Here is a 23,378-nt window from a genome sequence, read left to right as displayed (position 1 = left end):
GACGCAATGACGGCGCGACCGCGGGCGCAAACGACCCCGCCGGGAGCGCCCGCCCCGTTCCGCGGGCCGACCAATAGGAGAGCGGGAGAGGCGGGGCCGAGCGCGGGCTCTCCGCCAATGGCGGCCGCGGGATTCCGTGCCGGGAAAGCGGCGCTCCGCCGCCCCGCGTCCCCGCCGCCGCCCGCCCCGCGCCTCGGGGCCCCGTCCGTCCCGCGTCAGAACGGAGCCGTCCTCCGGAGTCGGCGTCGCGGCGGGGCGCCGCCGGCTGAGAACCGGCGGCTGACTGCGAGCGGCGGGACGCCCGGTGTCCGGGAGCGGCTCCTGGCCGAGCCGGGCAGCCCCGAAAGAGAGGGACCGACCCCGCCGATCGAGACGCGTCGGAGCCCGGCAGAGTCGGGCGGCTGCCTTCGGTTCCGGCTCGGCTCGGCTCGAACGGTCAGCAGCGCCGTGCTGAGCCGCTGCCCCGCAGGCGGAGGACTCGACTGCCGTTTTCTGTATTCACGTCTGTCCGAGAAGAAAGCTGGCGGCGCTGGCGCTGACCAGGGAGAGGGAGGCCGGGGGCCGGAAAGCTCTCGGGCTGCGGCTCCAGGGCAGGCAGAGGAAGTCACGGCGCCGGTGACATCAGCCGGGCTGCTGGGACCTGCGTGCTGTCACGCTGCGTTTCCGTGACGACGGCGGGCTCTCCCCGAGGAGCCGAGGGCAGCTTTGCTGCTGAGTTCGTTACCCGACGAAGCCCGACGCGGGGGGGCTGGGCAGACAGTCTTGCCAAAGAGGCCCGTGCTACAGCAAGATTGACAGCACGACGCCTTTTGTTCCCCTTGAGCCCTGGCCAGGCTTCGGGGCGAAAACCAAGAGGAGAAAGAGGGCAGCGGCTGTTCCCTCGGACTGCTCCGTACATTGGTTTACTGTGTGCTAGAAAGGCTGGAGCTGCTTGCAGCGGCTCTGGACGCCTCACTCGTGGGATGGATGCATTGCTGTGCAACTTCCCCATGGCTGGGAGAGGTTCTTCAGATCCTCCCTGCAAACGGGGCTCCCCAGTGACTGCAGATCTGGCTGATGGTAAAGTGCTGGGGCAATTGGTCGTGGATCTTTCTTCACCACTGTGCTCACGTGGCAATGAGTAGGCCCACTGCCTTGCTTATTCCCTTTACTGCTAAGCTTCTCTTTTGGCTATAGACGCTGCCAATATTACTGTTGGTTTTATTTTGTCATAGGCAGTAAAATAAGCCTATCCCAAAGACGTTGGTGTCTTTGTTGCAGCTGTTGAGCCCACCGATTGGCACAACAGCATTAACACATGATGGGCACGTAACTTGGACATCAGGAACGTGACTTCAAAGGCTTCAAAGCATCGGGAATGTCTCCTTTGGAGAGAGACTGAGAGGTTTGGGCTTGTTGAGCCCGGAGAACAGAAGGCTCATGGGAGACCGTGTGGCTGCCTTTCAGTACACGGGGCCTCACAGATCACCCTTGCTGAGGGTGAGCACTATTCCCTCATTGAGGACATTGATGAAGATGTTGAACAAGACCGGACCCAGCACCGACCCCTGAGGAACACCGCTGGTTACAGGTCTCCAACCGGACTCTGCACCGCCAACGACGACCCTCTGCGCTCTGCCAGTCAGCCAGTTCTCAACCCACCTCACTGTCCACTCATCTGTCCACACTTCCTCAGCTTTGTCATAAGGATGTTGTGGGAGACGGTATCAAACGCCTTGCTGAAAGCAAGGTAGACTACATGCACTACATCCACCCAGCCAGTGACAACATCGTAGAAGGCTACCAGGTTGGTCAAGCATGCCCTCCCCCTGGTGAACCCTTGCTGATTACTCCTGATAACCTCCTTTTCTTCCAGTTGTCTGGAGATGGCATCCAGCACAAGCTGTTCCATCACCTTTCCAGGGACAGAGGTGTGCCCAGGTGGCCAAGAGGGCCAACAGCATCTTGCATTAGAAATAGCGTGGCCAGCAGGAGCAGGGAGGGAATCATCCCCCTGTACTCAGCCCTGGTGAGGCCACGCATTGAGCACTGTGTTCAGTTTTGGGCCGCTCACTACAAAAAAAGACATTGAGGCCCTGGAACGTGTCCAGAGAAGGGCAACAAAGCTGGTATGGGGTCCGGAGCACAGGCCTTACGAGGAGCGGCTGAAGGAGTTGGGGTTGTTCAGTCTGGAGAAGAGGAGGCTCAGAGGAGACCTCATTGCAATCTACAACTTCCTGAATGGAGGCTGTGATGAGGAGGGGTTTGGCCTCGTCTCCCAGGCAACAAACAGGACCCGAGGAAATGGCCATAAGTTGTACCAGAGGAGGTTTAGGTTAGACATAAGGAAGAACTTGTTCTCTCAGAGAGCAGCCAGGCACTGGAATGGCTGCCCAGGGAGGTGGTGGAGTCGCCGTCCCTGGCAGTGTTCAAGAGGCATCTGGATTAGGAGTTACAGGATATGGTTTAGTGCTTGTGGTAGCAATGGTGATGGAAGGATGGTTTTTTCTCCTTTCCTTTTTCTTCTTTTCTTCCCTTCCTTTCCTTTTTTTCCTTTTTTCATTTTGTTTTCTGTTTTCCATCTTTTCTTTCCCTCTCCCCTTTTCTTTCCCTCTCCCCTTTTCTTTCCCTCTCCCCTTTTCTTTCCCTCTCCCCTTTTCTTTCCCTCTCCCCTTTTCTTTCCCTCTCCCCTTTTCTTTCCCTCTCCCCTTTTCTTTCCCTCTCCCCTTTTCTTTCCCTCTCCCCTTTTCTTTCCCTCTCCCCTTTTCTTTCCCTCTCCCCTTTTCTTTCCCTCTCCCCTTTTCTTTCCCTCTCCCCTTTTCTTTCCCTCTCCCCTTTTCTTTCCCTCTCCCCTTTTCTTTCCCTCTCCCCTTTTCTTTCCCTCTCCCCTTTTCTTTCCCTCTCCCCTTTTCTTTCCGTCTCTTTTCATCTCTTCCCCTTTCTTTCCTTTTTTCATTTCTTTTGATTCATTTTGTTTAGTACTTTCTTACTTTTCATCTTTTAGATTCCTTTCTAAAAGAAAAGATAGAATGGGAGACAATAATTAAAGAAACAAAACCTGCTTTGAAAGCCATGGGGCCGGATGGATTGAACCTTGGGGTGCTGAGGGGGTTGGCAGACGTGGCTGCCAAGCCGCTCTCCATCATCCTTCAGCAGTCCTGGCTAATTGGGGATGTGTCCTGGCTGTCCCTGAACGTGTTTAAAGAGCTCTGGATGTGGTGCTCAGGGACATGATTGAGTGGTGGGTTGTTAGAGTTAGGGGAATATGGTCAGGTTGCGGTTGGACTCGATGATCTTTCAGGTCTTTTCCAACCTGATCCATTCTATGATTCTATGGATTTAACAGCAGCGTTCTTGTGGGAGCTGCATTGAAACTTGCAGTGTCTCTGGGTCCCCAGAATTACTTTCTCCAAGCTGATTCGTAGGTGCTGGCACTTCTTTAAAGCAAGAGCAGCTGCTGATGGGAGGAAGGTAGTTCAGGCTCATGAGCTCTGCAGCATCTCCCAGGATGGTACCAGAGGAGGCAGGAATGATATTGCAGAAGATGAGAAGCTCCCCAGCAGGAAGCCAGAAACCCTGCGGGAGAGTCGGAGCACGTGTGGATGCCCAGGAGGTAATGCAGCCCCAGTATTTGAGAAGCGTGTGGCCAAGGAGCTGCGGCCCAAGAACAGAGCTATTCCGCCTTTGCAGAATAGCTGGCATCCCAAGAAGGACTCGTCTGTCCTTGTAAAAAGCAGGGGGAGGGCACGTCCAAATGCTTGCTGGTTGCTTGGGAGCTCAAATCCTCCAAGCTGGAGGCAGCCTGGGGGTAACATCTCCTTGGTCCGATTGTGCAGCACCTGAGCAAGAACTGGCTGCATGAGGGTCATCTTAATTTCTCTGTTCTTTTACTTAAATAAACCCGTTGGGAGACCGTGGTGTTGGTTTCCTAAAATTTGGATCTGGGAGGTGAGCACGCCCTTTGCTTATGATGGAAGCACAGAAGTGATGCGGGCACTCGCTGAGGTCACAGTCATCGCCGAGGTGGGAGCGTTTGTGGCACAGCCGGTGAGCAGAGCTGGTGCTCTGGTGAGTGTGCTGCACGCAGAGACTGAGCTGTGAGCTTTCCTTGAGAGATCACCCTGCGAGAGCCCGTCGGAAGCACCGCTGCGGCGTGTGCGTGAGCTGGGCACAGCTCAGGCTGAGCAGGCCGAGCAGGTGAGCTGGGTTTGGTGCTGGGTGGTTGCCGGGAGGTGTCTCAGCAGGAAAGCTGGGCTGGGGTGGGCACGCTGCATCAGCCCTCATCCCGGCTGGCAGTGAGACAGAGGGAGTTTTCTTCAGGACAGCAACACCAGCCATGTGCTTCAAGGCACGTAACTATTGAGGAGATGGAGAACGCTTGCTGTCAGAAATCATGGCAGCTGTACAGGAGCTGGGTGTATTTTGGGGACAGTCCTTGTAACCAGCTGGTTTCGAGACATTGCCCTGCCCGAGAGTCTAAACTGCACAGCAGAAGAATGCTGGGAAAATGCTTCTTCCTCACTGTTTTTCACTTGCAGGTTCTTTCCTTAGGGTTCCTTTTTCCTTTCCAAAAGGAGATTTTGGGGATCAAGGCACTTGAAGAGAGAGTGAAGCCAGCTCTTTCCAACAGTGCGGGCAGTCCCTGTGGAGAGGACCCCGGGAACTTGAGCTTCCCCTGAGACGTTCCCCAGCATGTCTCAGCAGGGAGACGGACGCAGTTGCCATCGCTGCTTTGCGCGTGGAAAGGTATGGCTGGGTTTCTTTCGCTTGGGTTTCTCCTTTCTCTGGTTTTGGAGGGGAAGGGGTGGAGCAGGGGGAGCCCTGCTGGTCCTTTGTTAGCTCAGTAAGCGGCTGGGTTGTGCACTTGCAGCAACAGGACAGCATTGCCAGGCTCCTTAACCTGCTGGGGCAGGGTGGGAGCAGAGAGCGGGCACTGCCCTCCTGCCAGCTGCACCTGGTTATGGTTTGCCAGCTGCCCTGGGTTTCTGCTGAGAAGTTAGTTCTAGCTGCCTGCAGTAGTAAAGGGTGGGGAAGAAATAGTGGTGAAGAGCTAAGGCTGTGTACGGTAATTTTGCATGGGTTGAACTGTGGCACCTGAAGTCACTGTTTCCCTCGGAATAATGCTGGTGTTTGCAGGTGTGTTGGTTTAACCCCCCGAAGTGATGTCTGAGAGCGCCCGTCTTCTCCACCTGAACGATGAGAAAGCTGGATATGCCCAGAAATTGCAGCGCGTGCAGATGTTGTGAATGCGCTCCCAAATGTTTCCGTTAGTGATAACTAACGTCTCAGCACTCTGATACCCACCTCTGGCACCATCTGGAACGCTGCATCTCTTTGCAAACGTTGGGTGGCCGTTTCCATGGCCCTTCCTTTATTTCTCTCCTCAGAAGCAGCGCGGCGCAGTTCCCTGTGCTAGGGAGCAGCACCCAGCAGGCTGCCAGAGATCCAACAGCGCCTTGCAGCGCACAGAGGGACGCGATGGGGACGGACCATCCTTAGCACCACGCAAAAGTGAGTCTCTGCAGTCCTCTGTCATGAAGTATGGAAGAATGCATTTTAAGTATTACTTCTGAGCGGTGCAGCACTGCAGGGATGTCCGGTAACCATGGTGGAAGCATTAGAGAGGCCGACAGCAACAGATGGCAGCAGTGAGACAGAAGTGTGTGTGTAAGTGGTGGTGCTCAGAGCTGAGTGCATTCCCTGTAGGGACAAAAAATCCGTGCCTCGACTTTTGCAGCTGATAGCGTTTTGTGTGCTGACGCAGCTTTGCTCTGCAGCATGCAGAGCTGTCAGGCAGACTGGGGTTCCTCTGCTGCCACCTGAGCGGGAATGAGAGCAGTAGTGCTTTGTGCAAGCGCACTGCAGTTTAAAGATCAGTTTCTGTTCTGGCTGTAGAAGAGTGTCTTTTGGTTTTTGTGGTGGACGTGGGCTAACAGGACAGTGCTGCTCCTGGTGTCTGTGAAATCAACACACAATCTGTTGTTGTAGGGACGGAGCCTGCGCGTCCATGGAATGGTGCTGGGCTTGGGGGGAAACGGAAAGCCTCCCCAGGTAAGAAGCTCTTGTGAGCTGTGGTGTGGGTACCTGCCTCTAAATAGGGCTGCATGAAGGGCTGTGTGGGATGGAGGAGAAAAGAAGGGGCACTGCAGATCTGTGCTGACTGCAGAAATGGCACAGCGTTGTAGCAGCAGAAAGGCCAATTGAAGAAACTACGCTTGAGGAGCAGAAGTTTGTGGTTGGCTGTGCTAAAATGCTCCTCCAAAGAGATGCTCTTCATGTCTTTCTTGTTTCCTTTCTGACAGAAGCTGATGCAAGCAGGCTTGCAGTGAAGCGCAGCCTTGCAGGAAGCCAGGGGAGGAGCATGGAGTGTGGCACAGCCCCCAAGAGAGGTACAGACACACAGCAGCATCTGGGTTTGGTGCACTGTCTTTCTAGTTAGGCTTTCTGTCTGTCCTTTCCTGGGACTGCTGTCATTGCGTGTTGCTTGAGATCTTAATCCCTGGGGATTACAGTTGCCTTTCCTGTCCCAATTGGAAATGGCCCACAGTTCAGCCAAGATCCCAAGGTCCATTGCTGTGAACACTCGAGAGTTCCTAGCATTGTGGCCCATTTTGCAGACCGAAGGCAGTGTGTGACTCTCTTTTAATCTTGCTGCTTCCCCTTGCTTGATTTGAACAGGGAGAGGTGCTGAGCCAAACGGCAAGATGTACGCGAAAGCTCCTCTCCAGGCTCCAGGAGGGCTTCCTGGAACAGCAGGTCCCAGCAGAGGGGAAAGACCTTCCCCTGCAGTTGACAACCACTCCCTCTCCAAGACCATGGCTGCAAGAAAGCGCAAGGGAGTGGAGGAAGAGGAGCAAAAAGCAGAGCTGTGGCCTGCCAAGAAACAAGTGAAGGTGGAGCGCGATGGGGAGAAGGCTCAGAGCCCACATCAGAGCAGAGGCGGTGTGCCAGCTCCAGCAACACACCCTGGGCCTGCCCCAGCGCCGACTGAGCGGTTCCGGACCTCAAAGCGAAGAGGTAGGAAGGTGCTGCAGCTGCCCTGGTGAGGTGCTTCCCTTATCAGGTGCATGGAGTTTGCTTAGGATTTGCTTTGCTTTCTCCTTCTCTCTGCGGAGAGGGGAAAAGAGTAGAAGGCTGCCGAGTCCAATGGCAAGGAAGTGCCAGAAAGTGTAACCCTCTCTTTTCCCATGAAATCCATGACGGCCTTCTGCTTGTCCCACTGGAAATACCCTTCCCTGAGAGGCTTCCTAGCCTGTTTTCATGTACCCATGTTTCCGCGGTTTTGCTGTTGACAAACTGAATTTCTCTCCTCTTTCTCTATAGCAAGACGACAACGACAAAAAGAGAGGAGAGCAGAAATGAAGAAGGCTGCTCTGAGAGCTGCCGCTGCACGTGCAGAGGTGAGTCCTCGGTGAGCACAGACACGGCTCTTGTTGTTCTCTGTCTGTCAGACGTGAAGGGGATTGTAGAATGCTGGGGGAAGCGGTGTCCTACTTTGACGCTCGCTTTCTTTCTTTCCAGTCCTCCACAATGAACAGCCTTGTGGAGATGATGGAGAAGCTGCAGCTGAAGGACTGAGTGGAGGAGCATCAGAAGGCAGCGGCTTCGTGGCAGCAGCCCAACTTGGCACTCTGGTTGCAGTCCATCAATAAACAATTGGAGCTTTGTATTCACAAAGAGCGCACGGCCTGATTTGTCCAGTGGCACTCAGTGAGCTGCTGCACCACCTCCTCGTTATTCCACTCGCGGCGCTGGGTCAGAACTCCCACATCTCCATCAGGGGATGCTGCAGGTTATAGAAGCAATGGATGCACCAGTCCTTGGCCCTGCCCATAAACGCACTGCCTGCAAAGCACGTGCACAGAGCTGCGAGTAGCACGGCCTGAGCACAGGCGCGCTGAGTTAGAGAACAGCTGTCTCGAGCTGTCTGAGTTTCTCGGGGCAGCACTGAGCAGAAGTGAGCGTGTGCCCCTCACCCTGCAGGCGTCTCTGTTGGGGGAAGAGAGGCTCCGCCGGCTGCCTGATCCCGGAAGGCAGAGGTGTTCTCCTGACTTCTCTGCAGTGCTACCTTGCCTCATTGTCCCCCCTCTCTTCAGCCGTTTTGATGCTACTTTTCATCCTTTGGGCAGAGCTTGAGTCACTCTCATCATCGCACAGCTTTGTACTGAGCGGTGTGGAATTTTCTGGCTTTGCTCTTAAAAGCCTAGGCTGAAAACTGCAGCGTGCATGCTTAGTTTACATGGGGACATGGGGGGGGACATCCCCTAACCCCCATTATCGAAAAATAAACCTTAATTGCAAAAGTGAGGGGTGTCAACCGCCGACCAATGGGAACAAAGTGGTCCGTGGGGGTGACACTGTGGGGGTGTCCCCATCTCCAGTACGTGACACCACCAGGGTGCCATGAAGGTGTCCCCAACTTTGGTGGTGTGACAGCACGATGCTGTGTCCCCACTTCTCCAGGAAGTCCTCCAGCTGGTTACAGTGTCCCCAGCTTCGGCTCAACGTCCCCAGGGGGTCCTTTTGTCCCCTCTGCATGACGGTGACACCCGATGCTGGCTGCCGAACGCGACACCCGATGACGATGACACCGCGTCACGGCTGTGCCACGCTGGTGTCACACAGTCCCCTCTGGTGGTGGCACAGAGTTCACCACCGTGCGTGTCCACATCCTCATGTCAGACGATGGTGACAGCGCCAGAGGACTCCAGTGTCACCAGGTCCAGCTCTAGGTGGGCCTGGAGGTGTGACAAAGAACAGTGAGAGGCTCAGTGACAGCATGGTGACAACGCAGAGCTGCCTGTGCCTGGCCCCATGCGGTGGTCAGAGTACAGGGAATGGTGTCACCCGATAGATGGTGGCACACAAGTGATGGTGACACCAGATGACGGTAACAACAGTGACAGCCAGGGATGGGGACACTGCGTCACGGCTGTTCCACATCGAGGTCACCCTGTGTCACGGTGTCACCTGAAGACAGTGACACTCAACGACTCCCAGTGGCATCCAGTGAAGGGAAGAACCAACAATGGTGACACCACCGACCCCATGTCACACCCACAGCAGACCCCACATGTCCCCCGACTGTCCCCAGCTCCCCTCCCTGTACACTCCTCGTCACCTCTTCAATGAGGATGGCACCGCTCTGCAGTTGTGCCAGTCCTCTTCTTGGTTGCAAGTGTCCCATTTGGTTTTGTCATCCAGTATTTTTGGGAGAAAACGTGTGGTAGTTCTAAGAGAAGGGGTATTTCTGGGAGAAAATATCCTCTTTTTGGAAGAGAAGGTGAAATTTACCACTGAAATGTGGTATTTCTGGGAGAAAATGACATACTTGAGGGAGAGAACTCGGAAATGGTGGGAGAGAATGTCTTCTATTCGAGAGCAACTGTGGTATTTTTGGTGTGACGACTGGTCCTTTGGGGAGAAAATACGGTAAATATGGGAGAAAATGTCCTCTTGAGGAGTGTCAAGTAGTACTTTTGAGAGAAAATGTCAGGTATTTCTCAGAAAACTGCTGTTTCTGGGAGATAGTAGCATCCTTGGTTGGAAAATGACAGGTGTTTGTGAGAAAGCTGGTATTTTGGGAAAAAAGGCCGTATTTTTAAGACGAAGCTGGTATTTCTGGGGGAATATGTCCCGTCTTTGGGAGAAAAGTGGTCTATCTTGGAGAAAATGTCATGTATTTGGGAGAAAACTGGTCTATCTGGAAGAAACTGCCATTTTTCTGGGAGTAAGTGTGATCCTGAGGAGCGTCAAGTAGTATTCTTGGGATGAAACGTGAGGTATTTCTAAGCGTAGTGGTATTTCTGGGAGAAAATGTCTTGTTTTGGGGGAAAAGATCACATGTATGTGAGAAAGCTGGTATTTCTGGGAGTAAACGCCATATTTTTAGGAAAAAATGGGTATTTCCCAGATAATCGGTCACATAGTTAGGAGAAAAGTGGTCTATCTGGGAGAAAATGTCCTTGTTTTTTGGTGGAAGAGATCATGTGTAGGGGACTAAAATAGTGTTCCCGGATGAAAATGTCACGTATCTGTGAGAAAAGTGGTATCTGTGGGTCACAGTGCTGTTCCCCAGGGGTCGGTGCTGGGGCCTGTCCTCCTCAAGATCTTTCTTGATGAGCTGAGGGCACTGAGTGCACCCTCGGTAAGTTTGCGGATGACACCAGGCTGGCTGGAAGTGTGGATCTGCCTGGGGGTAGTGAGGCCCCACAGAGGGATCTGGACAGGCTGGAGAGCTGGGCTGAAGCCAATGGGATGAGTTCCAACAAGGCCAAAGGCCAGGTCCACGTTCTGTGGGAACGTTTGTGGAAAAGTGACTTTAGGTAGCTTAAATCTCTGCCTTCTGACACAAGAGCAAAATGGAGCCAGGAATGTATTCTTACTTCCATAACAAGAGTGTCAGAAGGAAACACCCTGAGACTTCTTGTAGGGGTGTCCATTTGCTGTCTCCCAAAAACCAGTCAGGGGAAGGGCACAAGAGGGGTGTGCCCTGCCAGCTCCAGGTCTTAAGACCTTAGAAACCCGGTCTCTTTCAAAAGTTGAGGGAGTTTCCATTCTTAGAGCTCAGCCCTGAAGCCTTGCTGGTTCAATTCCTCTCAATGATGCATCTAAAAGATGCAGTGCAGGTGGGCAAAGGTCCAGGTGGGCCAGCGGGTGAGTTTTACCACAGCCCGACACAGATGGATAAGCTGCTTCATTAACAAGTCCAGCTTTTACTGCGGGGCTGGCAGCATCTGTGCTGTTGTTCCATCTGCAGTCAGGAATGTCACACTGCCTTTTTTTCAACCCACATTTACTCTTTCACAAAAGAGCATCAACTTCTGATACTCGTTCTGCAAACTGGGGAAGAGTAACCCGCAGAATGCTAACTGCTGCAGAGGACAGGTTGGAAGACAGCCGCTCCACGCGCCCACGTGCCACAGCAGCTCCTTGCTGGATGTGCCTGGCATAACTGGTTGGCTCCTGACAGCAATCCCTCACAGTGGGGAGGAAAGCAGCACTTGCACAGCTGGTTTTAAGAGCGCTAACCAAGCTCAGCTAAAATGCTCAAGGGAGACTGTCTTCAAGCACGGTCACAGGATGCGTTTCTTATACTGAGGACTAAAGGAGATCACTTCAGTTTGACATCAGGGAGGAGACGGGGTAAAACTCCCCGCTGGCCCACACTTCAGGATCTGTGGCATGTTTTTCTGCACAGCTGCCGTTTCTAAATTTGGAAAGAGACAGTAAAACATACCTGGAAAGGGTTGAGAAGTCAGGGTCTCCGTAGCTACAGAGAGATGTTGGATGCTTCTTTCTGTGGGAACGTTTGTGGAAAAGTGACTTTAGGTAGCTTAAATCTCTGCCTTCTGACACAAGAGCAAAATGGAGCCAGGAATGTATTCTTACTTCCATAATAAGAGTGTCAGAAGGAAACACCCTGAGACTTCTTGTAGGGGTGTCCATTTGCTGTCTCCCAAAAACCAGTCGGGGGAAAGGCACAAGAGGGGTGTGCCCTGCCAGCTCCAGGTCTTAAGACCTTAGAAACCCGGTCTCTTTCAAAAGTTGAGGGAGTTTCCATTCTTAGAGCTCAGCCCTGAAGCCTTGCTGGTTCAATTCCTCTCAATGATACATCTAAAAGATGCAGTGCAGGTGGGCAAAGGCTCCACAGCTGTACAGCATCTACGGGACAGCTCTTATTGAGCCGGCAGGTGTAACTGCTTCCTGAGGAGCTGTGCAGCCATAAAGGCATTCCAAAGCACCTCTTGCTCTTACATGAACGCATCATTGGCTTCATCTCACTGCCGTGCTTAATTCCCAGTGCTGACAGGTCTGTCCGGCAGCTCTGCCTAGAGAACCAGCATATGTTTCAGGCACGTGTCCTGAACGAGTCACTTCATTTCAGCGAGTTTAGCGTCAGTGAGAGCTCCCTGCCCCAGCAAGTCTACCGAGCACCTGTGTTCTCTTACATCCCCGCACCACGCCGTGCTGCTCAGCGAGTCCAGCGCAGCTCTGCAGGACCCGGGGGACTACAGAACACGTGCCAGCGGTGAGCTGAGCTCGTTCTTCAGGTCCTGCTCCGGCCTGTGCCCTTCTCACATCCCACGCACCGAGCCCGGCCGGGCCACCGCTCGGTTCTTCCTTGGAGGAGAAAGTGGCCAGAGATGCCGCCGCAGGAGCCGTGAGAAAACCGGGCAGAGATGCGCGCTCGGCTTTCAAGAAGCGCCAGCAGCTCGGAATCGGCCTGGAGAAAGCGATTCTGGGGAAGCCGGAGACGCCGCACGTCTCAGCGCGGCTCCCGCAGGAGCGGTACCGTTCGACGGCGTCGCCACGGCGACGGCGCCTCAGCGCCTCAGCGCCGGTCCGTCGCTACGGCGCCGCGCCGTCCCCGCCGAGTGACGTCATCACGCCGCGACCCGAGGAGGCGGCCGTGCGGAAGCGGTGCGGGGCGCCTCGGGGCTCCGGGCGCCGCCTCGGCTCCTACAGGTGGGTGTTCGGGGGGCGCCGGGGCGGGGGCCGGGGTGAAGGCGGCGGGGGGGCCGCGTGCCGCTCTGCCTCGGCCCCGCGGGGTCTCCGTGGTGCTCGGGGCTTCCCTCGGCGGGGGCGGCTGCCCTGCATCTCGCCGCCTCCCCCACCCCGTGTCTTTCGCTGCCCTCCCCCCCTCTCCCCCTGCCGCTGATCGCCCGCACCCCCCAGTCCCTCTGTGTGCCCCCCGGGGTTACACCCTCCCCCCGGTCTCCCTCCCCTCCAGTCCCCCCGTTCTGATCGCCGTAGTCCTCTTCCACCCCTCCCCTCTGTGCCTCCCCCATTCTGATCCCCAGGGTCCCCCCCCGATCCCTCATCCCTCCCCAGTCCCCCGTTCTGATCCCTGGTGTCCCCCCACCCCCCCACCGCTCTCCCCATTCTGTCCCCTAGAGTCCCCCCCTTTCCCAGTCTCCTCTATCTGACCCCCGAACCCCCTCTCCTCCCCCCGAGTGCCCCCACTCCAATTCCCCCATTCTGATCCCCAGAGTCTCCTACCACCCCCCATTCCCCTCTATTTGACCCCCAGGGTCCCGTGTCCTCCCTTCTCCTCCCACCTCCTGGCCCCTTTTTTCTGACCCCTAGAGGTCCCTGTAACCCCCTGTGCGCTCCTCCCTGACCCCTGGAGTCAGTTCCTCATTTTGACCTCCAATTTCCCTCAGCCGGACCCCATAGAAGCCTCGCACAACCCCTGGCTCTTCCCTCCCACCCCTCCCTCCACCCCCAGATGCTCTTCCTGCCTTGTAGAAACTCTGTTCACCCCTTTCCCCCACACAAGCCACTAAGTTTCCCCCCAGACTCTTTTTCCACCCCATAGACATCCCACTCTCCTCTTCTCCCCCCCCAATACTTCCCTAAGGTGTCCCCCAGACTCCCCTTCCACCCCATAGAAGCCCCCCACAACCCTCCAGATTTCCTCTGCCACCCCTTCTCCATTCCTAGACCCCTTTTCCTCCCAGCAGAGACCCAACTCACCCCTTTTTTCCCCCACACAACCCCCCGTCCACTCCCAGACCCCCCTTTCTGCCCTACAGAAGCCCCCTTTCCACCCCTCAAGTTCCCCTCCACAATGTACCCCTCCATCCCCAGGCCCCCTTTTCACTCACAGAAGCCTCGTTCTGCTCTTTTCCCCCTCACAACCCCCTCTCTCCATCCTCAGAGCCCCTTTCCACGCCACAGAAGCCCTCCACAATCCCTCAGTTTCCCCTTCCAACCTTTCTCCACCTCCAGACCCTCTTTCCACCTCACAGAAGCCCCACTCACACCTTTCCGCCCATAGATTCCCCACGAGCCCCCCCCTATATACCCCTGGAGGCATGCAGAAGAATCTGGAGATGTTGTAGAGGGGTTTGGGGCATCCAGTTGGTCCCCAGGTGGATCCAAGGTGTCCTTGGATTCATACAGAAGGATCTGGAGATGTCCCAGAGGGATCCTGGGGTGTCCAGGGGGTCCCAAGAATGGTCCTGGGGGTCCCTGGAAGGATCTGGAAGCTCCCAGGATGGGTCCAGGAGCTCCGAGGAGCCACTGGGATGATTTGGAGATGTCCCAGTAGAGTCTGGTAGGGTCCAGAGAGTTCTCATGTGGGTCTGAGTGGTCCTGGAGTCATCCCGTCATCAGAGACATCTCTGGGGATGTCCCAGAGAGGACTTGGAGGGTGCAGGGGGTTTTCAAATTGATCCAGGGGGTCCTTGGATTCGTCCAGAAGGGTCTGCAGACGTCCCAGAATGATCCTGTGGAATGTGGGGTGGTCCTCAGGTGGCTTCAGAGGGTCCTATTGTCTTCTGGAAGGGTCTGGAGATGTCCCATGGGTGTCTTGGGGTCCCCAGGCGTTCCTGGAGTCCTCCAGAGGTCTCTAATGGGGATTTTGAGAACAACCTCACATAGTGACACATTCTCGCTCTTCTTTGTCCCCGTGGGATCGCCCCCAATAATGTCTGTTTCCATTAAAATCAATACTATGTCACTTTTCTTGTATATTTTTTGCCACTTCCTTTCAGAAATGGATGGTTCCCACCAATCCCTGTGCAAAGCCCCACGGAAACAATCCCCCCAGGGCCACCGGGTGACACCGGACAACCACTTGTCCCCAAAGTTCTCACTGTCACCGTAACCGTGGAACCTGGGGCCGTACCAACGTACCTTGAGAGCCCCATCCGCGTCCTACAGCTCCTGGACGCTGTCACCCTGGCTGTCCATGACTGTCCCATGCTGTCCCCCCTGCCATGGTGGCACAACTTCAGCACGGTGCCATCCTCATTGAAGAGGTGACGAGGAGGGGTACAGGGAGGGGGGCAGGGGACAGTCAGGGGACACGTGGGGTCTGCTGTGGGTCTGACATGGGGTCGGTGGTGTCACCATTGTTGGGTGTCACCTTCACTGGATGCCATTGGGTGTCACTGAATGTCACTGTCTTCAGGTGGCGCCGTGACACAGGGTGACCTCGATGTGGAACAGCCGTGACGCAGCGTCCCCATCCCTGGCTGTCACTGTTGTTACCATCATCTGGTGTCACCATCACTTGTGTGCCACCATCTATCGGGTGACACCATTCCCTGTACTCTGACCATCACATGGGGGCAGGCACAGGCGGCACCACGTTGTCACCATGCTGTCACTGAGCCTCTCACTGTTGTTTGTCACCCCTCCAGACCTGCCTACCGCAGGACCCGGTGACACCGGAAACCTCTGGTGCTGTCACCATCGTCTGTCATGAGGACGGGGACATGCACGGTGGTGAACTCTGTGCCACCACCAGAGGGGACTGTGTGACACCAGCGTGGCACAGCCGTGATGCGGTGTCATCACCGTTGGGCGTCACTCCTGGCAGCTGGCGCCGGGTGTCACCGTCATGCAGAGGGGACAAAAAAAACCCTGGGGACATTGAGCCGAAGCTGGGGACACTGTGACCACCTGGAGGACTTCCCAGGGAAGTGGGAACACCACATGACAATGTCACACCACCAAAATTGGGGACATCCCTGTGTCACACCCCAAAGCTTGGGACACCTTCATGGCACCCTGGTGGTGTCATATCCTAGAGTTGTGAACACCCCCCAGAGTTTGGGACAGCCCTCTGGAGACGCCATCTGTGCCCTCCCCCACAGAAAACATTGTTCCCATGGGGCGGGGTTGACACCCCTCACTTTTCTAATTAAGGTTTATTTTTGATAATGGAGGTTGGGGGATGTCCTCCCCATGTAAGTGATAAAGGGCAGAGGAGCGGCTGTGGGGCTCCATGTGTCACACTGGGGATGAACTCTGGGGACAGAGGTGACTGCAGCATCCTGGCCCCATCGCCCCTATGGCCCTATAACCAGTACAGCTCCATCTCGTAGCCATCCCTCGTCCGTATCCCACAACGTTATCCCATCCCATATCCATCATATCCACCCCACAGCCATCTCAAACCCATCCCATATCCATACCCCCACATCCTATCCCCATCCTTAACCCTATATCCATAGCCATTCCGAATCCTTATCCCCACATGCATCCCATGTCCATTCCATCTACTTATCCCATGCCACTATCATCCCAATCCCATCCCGTGTCCATATTTCATCCCCAATCCATCCCACATTCTTCAGTGTTGGTCCCATGTCCATCCCAAGCCCATCCCATATATATTCCATTTTCCTATCTCCCATTCCATATCCACCCCATATCCATATCCCCACACCCCAACCCTACATTTCACATCCCAATGCACATCCAACATCCCAAGCCCAGTTCCAAACCTCATATCCCAACCCCACATCCAAGCCCCACCTCCCACCTGTCAATCCCATTCCCATCTCGCACCCCCTATAGCAGTAGGGCGCACCCCGAGGCCCCACCCACGGCCCGCCCCCTGCCGCGCTCCTCCCACCAATAGCGCAGCGCAACGCCGCACCGCCCCCGGGCTCTCATTGGGCAGGTGCCGGACCGTCCCAGCCCCGGGCTCTCATTGGTCAGGTGCCGGTCCGTCCCGCCCCCGGGCTCTCGTTGGGCACGTGCCGATCCGTTCCGCCCCCGGGCTCTCGTTGGTCAGCGGCAGCGGCGCCGGCTCCGATTGGCTGAGGCGCGGCGCGCGGGAACGGCCGTTGGCAGCCGGCCTAGAGCTCTTCTCCCCTCAGGCGGCGGCGCTCCCGCAGCCCTGGCCGCCCCGCACCGCCGCTGCGCGCCGGAGCTGTCCGGGCAGCACCGAGACGGAACCGCGGCACGACGGGAGCGGTGCTGAGCACAGCAGAGCCGGAGCCGGGAGGGACGGAGAGCGGCGCCGGGACAGGGGAGGAAGCCTGGTGGGGTGAGGGGCTGGGAAGGCGGGGGGGGGATAGGGAGGCAGGCGGGGCTGCAGCGGCTGTGGTATCGGGGTACATGGGGCGATAGGGGTGGGTACAAAGGGATTTAGGGCAGCAGAGGGCTGTGAGGGGGAAACGGGGGGACACGGTGCTATAGGGAGCATTGGGGGGTGGGAGGGGCTGGGGAGAGCTACGGGGAGGGATATAGGGGGCTGGGGGAGGACCTAAGAAACTGTGGCTCTATGAGTGGCTGTAGGGGGAATGGAGGTGGGATAGAAGGGGATGTGGGGCTACAGGGAGCAGTGGGAGGGCTGTAGGCGTGGTATAGAGAAACAGGCATGACAGGGGTCTGTGGGTGGGATTGGGGGGGAAGTAGAGAGGTGTAAGGTTATAAAAGGCTGCAGAGAGACAATAGGGGGTTTGCGTGGGCACAGGGAAATAGAAGGTAATGTGGGGTGACACCGGGCACAAGACGGGAATGTGAGAGAGAAGACCCAGTTGGAGGCACAGATAGAGGCAAGCTGAGGGGGATAAAGAGGGAGAATCTCAACGGGGCGGGGAAAAAAAAAAAACAAAAGGAAAAATGAGAATGAAAAGTAAGAAAAAAAAAGATGGAAAAAGAAAAAAAAATGGAAGTGCTGAAAACAGAAAAAAAGAGGCACAGAGGATGAAAAAAAGTAAAAAGCAATCCATGTATATCAAGAGAAAGCAAGTAGGAAAGCTAACTGCAGCAGAGCAAAGGAAAGCAACCTTGCAGGAATGGAGGAGTGTGGGAAGAGCTGAGCCCCGGCCTGGCACAGGAGCTGCGTGGCAGGAGAAGAAGCTGAGCCCAAAGGTAAGAGGAGCTCCTTGGGGCATTTTGTGGGCTTGAAGCAAAGCTGAGAAGCCGTGCCCGGGAGGAGGTGTGGGTAGCTCCAGGCCACCTTGCTGTCTCCCCAAGAGAAAGGCAAAGGGCGGAGGAGGTTGAAGGGGAGCTACCGGGCATGGGCTTGCTCAGCAAGGGGAGCAGAAGCCTGAAGGGCACGAGAAGGGAATAGAGAAGGGCATGCAGAAGGGGAGAAGCAGCGAGCAGAGTTAAGAGGCACTTGTCAGAGCAGCAAGCAGAGCAGGCAAGTGTTGAGCTTGGGAGTGAGTAGCAGGAAAAGGCAAGAGCACCAAGAAAAAGGAGGCGAGGGGCAAGCAGCTCAGGTAGGGAAAAGGAAGGGCATGTAGCTCAGCTAGGGAAGGGAGGGGACAGCAGCTCAGGTAGGGAAAAGGAAGGGCATGCAGCTCAGGTAGGGAAGGGAGGGGACAGCACCTAAGCTAGGAAAGTGAGTGGATAGCAGGTGAGGTAGGAAAGTGAGGGGACAACCAGTAAAGAAGCCAAGTGAGCAAACATCTGCTCAAGTACGTAGCGAGGGGCAAGGAGCTCAGCTAGGTAAGTTAGGGGGAAGCAGCTCAGGTAGGGAATGAGAGGGGCCAGCAGCTCAGCTAGGAAAGCGAGGGGCAAGCAGGTCAGGTAGGTAATTTTTGGAACAAGCAGCTCAGGTAGGTAAAGGAAGGGACAGCAGCTCAGGTAAGAAGAGCAGGCAAGGGAATGGTAGGATAGGGCAAGGGGGGAGGTGAGGGTGAAAAGAAAGAATGGGGAGGGTAGGGAGGGCTTAAAGGGGGTTTCAGGAGTACCTATGATTATAAAAAAAAAAAAAAAAAAGAAAAATGAAAAACAAGAAAAAAAGGTGAAAGAAAAAAGAGAAAGGGAAAAAAAAGAGTAATAAAGGAAAAAAATAAAAAAGGAAAAAAAATGGAAAACAAAGAGAGAAAACCAAGATGAAAAAGAAAAAATGAAAGTAGAAAAAAATGAGAAAAGAGAGAGAAAAATGAAATAAAAAAGAAAAGTGCAATGAAAAAATAAGAGGAAAGAATAAAAAAAAAAGAAAAAAAGAGTGAAAATGAAAAAAGAAAACCAAGATGAAAATGAGAAAAAATAGATGAAAACAAAAAAAAAAGGAAAAGAGAAAAAAAAAAGAACAAGTGCAATGAAATGAAAAAAGAAACGAAAGCATAAAAAAAGAAGAAAAAGAAAAAAGCCCAAAAAGGTCAGAAAAAAAAGAAATGAGAAAAGAAGAAAAAAGCCAAGTAAACAGTCAAGAATAACAGCTGAGAAAAGACTGGATGGCCAAAATGTAGAGAAAGCAAGGCAGAGCACAGCAAGGGAAAGCAAGGCGAGAGTAGCAGCAAAAGGCAGGAGAATGAAGAAGGAGGGAGTGAAGAGCAGGAAAGGTGAGTTTGCCATAAGGCAAGGGGGAAGGGGAGGGGAAAGGGAGAAAAGGGGGGGTACAGGAAGGGAGGGGAAGGGAAGGAGGGGGGGAGAGGAGAGAGGGGAGGGGAGGAAGGGAAAAATGGGAGGGAGGGGGGAGGGGAGGGTTGAAGGGAAAATAGAGAAAGAAGAGGCAAAGAAGAGACTCAAAAGTACAAAGCGGTGCACGTAAATGTAGAGGAAGCAAGTAGGGAAGCTAAGGGTAGCAGGGCAAAGGAAAGCAAAGGAAGGCAGTGAATGAGAGAAAGCAATCTTGCAGGAATGGTGGAGTGTGGGAAGAGCTGAGCCCCGGCCTGGCACAGGAGCTGCACGGCAGGAGAAGAAGCTGAGCCCAAAGGTAAGAGGAGCTCCGTGGGGCTTTTTGTGGGCTTGAAGCAAAGCTGAGAAGCCGTGCCCGGGAGGAGGTGTGGGTAGCTCCAGGCCACCTTGCTGTCTCCCCAAGAGATGCGGGCTGTGGGCTAGGCAGCGGGCAGGAGTGCTGGCCAGAAGCAAGCATCTGTGTGGAGAAAGGCAAAGGGCGGAGGAGGTTGAAGGGGAGCTACCGGGCATGGGCTTGCTCAGCAAGGGGAGCAGAAGCCTGAAGGGCACGAGAAGGGAATAGAGAAGGGCATGCAGAAGGAGAGAAGCTGCGAGCAGAGTTAAGAGGCACTTGTCAGAGCAGCAAGCAGAGCAGGCAAGTGTTGAGCTTGGGAGTGAGTAGCAGGAAAAGGCAAGAGCACCAAGAAAAAGGAGGCGAGGGGCATGCAGCTCAGGTAGGGAAAAGGAAGGGCATGCAGCTCAGGTAGGGAAAAGGAAGGGCATGCAGCTCAGGTAGGGAAAAGGAAGGGCATGCAGCTCAGGTAGGGAAAAGGAAGGGCATGCAGCTCAGGTAGGGAAAAGGAAGGGCATGCAGCTCAGGTAGGGAAAAGGAAGGGCATGCAGCTCAGGTAGGGAAAAGGAAGGGCATGCAGCTCAGGTAGGGAAAAGGAAGGGCATGCAGCTCAGGTAGGGAAAAGGAAGGGCATGCAGCTCAGGTAGGGAAAAGGAAGGGCATGCAGCTCAGGTAGGGAAAAGGAAGGGCATGCAGCTCAGGTAGGGAAAAGGAAGGGCATGCAGCTCAGGTAGGGAAAAGGAAGGGCATGCAGCTCAGGTAGGGAAAAGGAAGGGCATGCAGCTCAGGTAGGGAAAAGGAAGGGCATGCAGCTCAGGTAGGGAAAAGGAAGGGCATGCAGCTCAGGTAGGGAAAAGGAAGGGCATGCAGCTCAGGTAGGGAAAAGGAAGGGCATGCAGCTCAGGTAGGGAAAAGGAAGGGCATGCAGCTCAGGTAGGGAAAAGGAAGGGCATGCAGCTCAGGTAGGGAAAAGGAAGGGCATGCAGCTCAGGTAGGGAAAAGGAAGGGCATGCAGCTCAGGTAGGGAAGGGAGGGGACAGCACCTAAGCTAGGAAAGTGAGTGGATAGCAGGTGAGGTAGGTAAGTGAGGGGACAACCAGTAAGGAAGCCAAGTGAGCAAACATCTGCTCAAGTACGTAGCGAGGGGCAAGGAGCTCAGCTCGGTAAGTTAGGGGGAAGCAGCTCAGGTAGGGAATGAGAGGGGCCAGCAGCTCAGCTAGGAAAGCGAGGGGCAAGCAGGTCAGCTAGGTAATTTTTGGAACAAGCAGCTCAGGTAGGTAAAGGAAGGGACAGCATCTCAGGTAAGAAGAGCAGGCAAGGGAATGGTAGGATAGGGCAAGGGGGAGGTGAGGGTGAAAAGAAAGAATGGGGAGGGTAGGGAGGGCTTAAAGGGGGTTTCAGGAGTACCTATGATTATAAAAAAAAAAAAAAAAAAAAAGAAAAATGAAAAACAAGAAAAAAAGGTGAAAGAAAAAAGAGAAAGGGGAAAAAAAAGAGTAATAAAGGAAAAAAATAAAAAAGCAAAGAAGAAAAAATAATGGAAAACAAAAAGAGAAAACCAAGATGAAAAAGAAAAAATGAAAATAGAAAAAAATGAGAAAAGAGAAAAATGAAATAAAAAAGAAAAGTGCAATGAAAAAATAAGAGAAAAGAATAAAAAAAAAAGAAAAAAAGAGTGAAAATGAAAAAAGAAAACCAAGATGAAAATGAGAAAAAATAGATGAAAACAAAAAAAAAAAAAAGGAAAAGAGAAAAAAAAAAAAAAAAGAACAAGTGCAATGAAATGAAAAAAGAAACGAAAGCATAAAAAAAGAAGAAAAAGAAAAAAGCCCAAAAAGGTCAGAAAAAAAAGAAATGAGAAAAGAAGAAAAAAGCCAAGTAAACAGTCAAGAATAACAGCTGAGAAAAGACTGGATGGCCAAAATGTAGAGAAAGCAAGGCAGAGCACAGCAAGGGAAAGCAAGGCGAGAGTAGCAGCAAAAGGCAGGAGAATGAAGAAGGAGGGAGTGAAGAGCAGGAAAGGTGAGTTTGCCATAAGGCAAGGGGGAAGGGGAGGGGAAAGGGAGGAAAGGGGGGGTACAGGAGGGGAGGGGAAGGGAAGGAGGGGGGGAGAGGAGAGAGGGGAGGGGAGGAAGGGAAATATGGGAGGGAGGGTTGAGGGGAGGGTTGAAGGGAAAATAAAGAAGAGGCGAAGAAGAGACTCAAAAGTACAAAGCAGTGCACGTAAATGTAGAGGAAGCAAGTAGGGAAGCTAAGGGTAGCAGGGCAAAGGAAAGCAAAGGAAGGCAGTGAATGAGAGAAAGCAATCTTGCAGGAATGGTGGAGTGTGGGAAGAGCTGAGCCCCGGCCTGGCACAGGAGCTGCGCGGCAGGAGAAGAAGCTGAGCCCAAAGGTAAGAGGAGCTCCTTGGGGCTTTTTGTGGGCTTGAAGCAAAGCTGAGAAGCCGTGCCCGGGAGGAGGTGTGGGTAGCTCCAGGCCACCTTGCTGTCTCCCCAAGAGATGTGGGCTGTGGGCTAGGCAGCGGGCAGGAGTGCTGGCCAGAAGCAAGCATCTGTGTGGAGAAAGGCAAAGGGCGGAGGAGGTTGAAGGGGAGCTACCGGGCATGGGCTTGCTCAGCAAGGGGAGCAGAAGCCTGAAGGGCACGAGAAGGGAATAGAGAAGGGCATGCAGAAGGAGAGAAGCTGCGAGCAGAGTTAAGAGGCACTTGTCAGAGCAGCAAGCAGAGCAGGCAAGTGTTGAGATTGGGAGTGAGTAGCAGGAAAAGGCAAGAGCACCAAGAAAAAGGAGGCGAGGGGCAAGCAGCTCAGGTAGGGAAGGGAGGGGACAGCAGCTCAGGTAGGGAAAAGGAAGGGCATGCAGCTCAGGTACGGGGAAGGGAGGGGACAGCAGCTCAGGTAGGGAAAAGGAAGGGCATGCAGCTCAGGTAGGGAAAAGGAAGGGCATGCAGCTCAGGTAGGGAAAAGGAAGGGCATGCAGCTCAGGTAGGGAAAAGGAAGGGCATGCAGCTCAGGTAGGGAAAAGGAAGGGCATGCAGCTCAGGTAGGGAAAAGGAAGGGCATGCAGCTCAGGTAGGGAAAAGGAAGGGCATGCAGCTCAGGTAGGGAAAAGGAAGGGCATGCAGCTCAGGTAGGGAAAAGGAAGGGCATGCAGCTCAGGTAGGGAAGGGAGGGGACAGCACCTAAGCTAGGAAAGTGAGTGGATAGCAGGTGAGGTAGGTAAGTGAGGGGACAACCAGTAAGGAAGCCAAGTGAGCAAACATCTGCTCAAGTACGTAGCGAGGGGCAAGGAGCTCAGCTCGGTAAGTTAGGGGGAAGCAGCTCAGGTAGGGAATGAGAGGGGCCAGCAGCTCAGCTAGGAAAGCGAGGGGCAAGCAGGTCAGCTAGGTAATTTTTGGAACAAGCAGCTCAGGTAGGTAAAGGAAGGGACAGCATCTCAGGTAAGAAGAGCAGGCAAGGGAATGGTAGGATAGGGCAAGGGGGAGGTGAGGGTGAAAAGAAAGAATGGGGAGGGTAGGGAGGGCTTAAAGGGGGTTTCAGGAGTACCTATGATTATAAAAAAAAAAAAAAGAAAAAAAAAGAAAAATGAAAAACAAGAAAAAAAGGTGAAAGAAAAAAGAGAAAGGGGAAAAAAAAGAGTAATAAAGGAAAAAAATAAAAAAGCAAAGAAGAAAAAATAATGGAAAACAAAAAGAGAAAACCAAGATGAAAAAGAAAAAATGAAAATAGAAAAAAATGAGAAAAGAGAAAAATGAAATAAAAAAGAAAAGTGCAATGAAAAAATAAGAGAAAAGAATAAAAAAAAAAGAAAAAAAGAGTGAAAATGAAAAAAGAAAACCAAGATGAAAATGAGAAAAAATAGATGAAAACAAAAAAAAAAAGGAAAAGAGAAAAAAAAAAAAAAAGAACAAGTGCAATGAAATGAAAAAAGAAACGAAAGCATAAAAAAAGAA

General features: G+C 53.7%; 2 protein-coding genes across 2 annotated transcripts; both read left to right on the top strand.

Annotated features, from left to right (window-relative positions):
• The first annotated feature begins 11,024 nt into the window (after window positions 1-11,024).
• Window positions 11,025-14,953, top strand: LOC149914417 (uncharacterized). The gene is made up of 3 exons (XM_090126336.1): window positions 11,025-11,124; window positions 12,021-12,447; window positions 14,481-14,953. Exons 1-3 carry the CDS (start codon window positions 11,025-11,027, stop codon window positions 14,749-14,751), a joined length of 798 nt encoding a protein of 265 aa, XP_089982462.1. The 3' UTR covers window positions 14,752-14,953.
• Window positions 14,954-15,273: 320 nt separating this feature from the next.
• On the top strand, window positions 15,274-23,336 carry LOC149914416 (uncharacterized). Its single transcript, XM_090126715.1, has 5 exons — window positions 15,274-15,306; window positions 15,948-16,763; window positions 17,467-17,598; window positions 19,319-19,396; window positions 21,744-23,336. Exons 1-5 carry the CDS (start codon window positions 15,274-15,276, stop codon window positions 21,855-21,857), a joined length of 1,173 nt encoding a protein of 390 aa, XP_089982841.1. The 3' UTR covers window positions 21,858-23,336.
• The last annotated feature ends 42 nt before the right edge of the window (window positions 23,337-23,378 follow it).

This window comes from Phasianus colchicus, chromosome 29 (assembly GCF_987193195.1).
Source record: "Phasianus colchicus chromosome 29, bPhaCol1.hap1.1, whole genome shotgun sequence".
Taxonomy (NCBI): Eukaryota; Metazoa; Chordata; class Aves; order Galliformes; family Phasianidae; genus Phasianus; species Phasianus colchicus.
The sequence above is the reverse complement of the archived record's forward strand: the minus strand, read 5'-3'. Positions and strand labels throughout refer to the sequence as shown.

Coding starts and splice junctions, on each gene's coding strand:
- LOC149914417 (XM_090126336.1), top strand. CDS start 11,025: ATGCTCAAGGGAGACTGTCTTCAAGCACGGTCACAGGATGCGTTTCTT. Junction 11,125..12,020: donor GACATCAGGGAGGAGACGGG/GTAAAACTCCCC, acceptor CGGTGAGCTGAG/CTCGTTCTTCAGGTCCTGCT. Junction 12,448..14,480: donor CGCCGCCTCGGCTCCTACAG/GTGGGTGTTCGG, acceptor ACTTCCTTTCAG/AAATGGATGGTTCCCACCAA.
- LOC149914416 (XM_090126715.1), top strand. CDS start 15,274: ATGCGGTGTCATCACCGTTGGGCGTCACTCCTG. Junction 16,764..17,466: donor GGGACAGGGGAGGAAGCCTG/GTGGGGTGAGGG, acceptor ATGTATATCAAG/AGAAAGCAAGTAGGAAAGCT. Junction 17,599..19,318: donor AGAAGAAGCTGAGCCCAAAG/GTAAGAGGAGCT, acceptor GCAATCTTGCAG/GAATGGTGGAGTGTGGGAAG.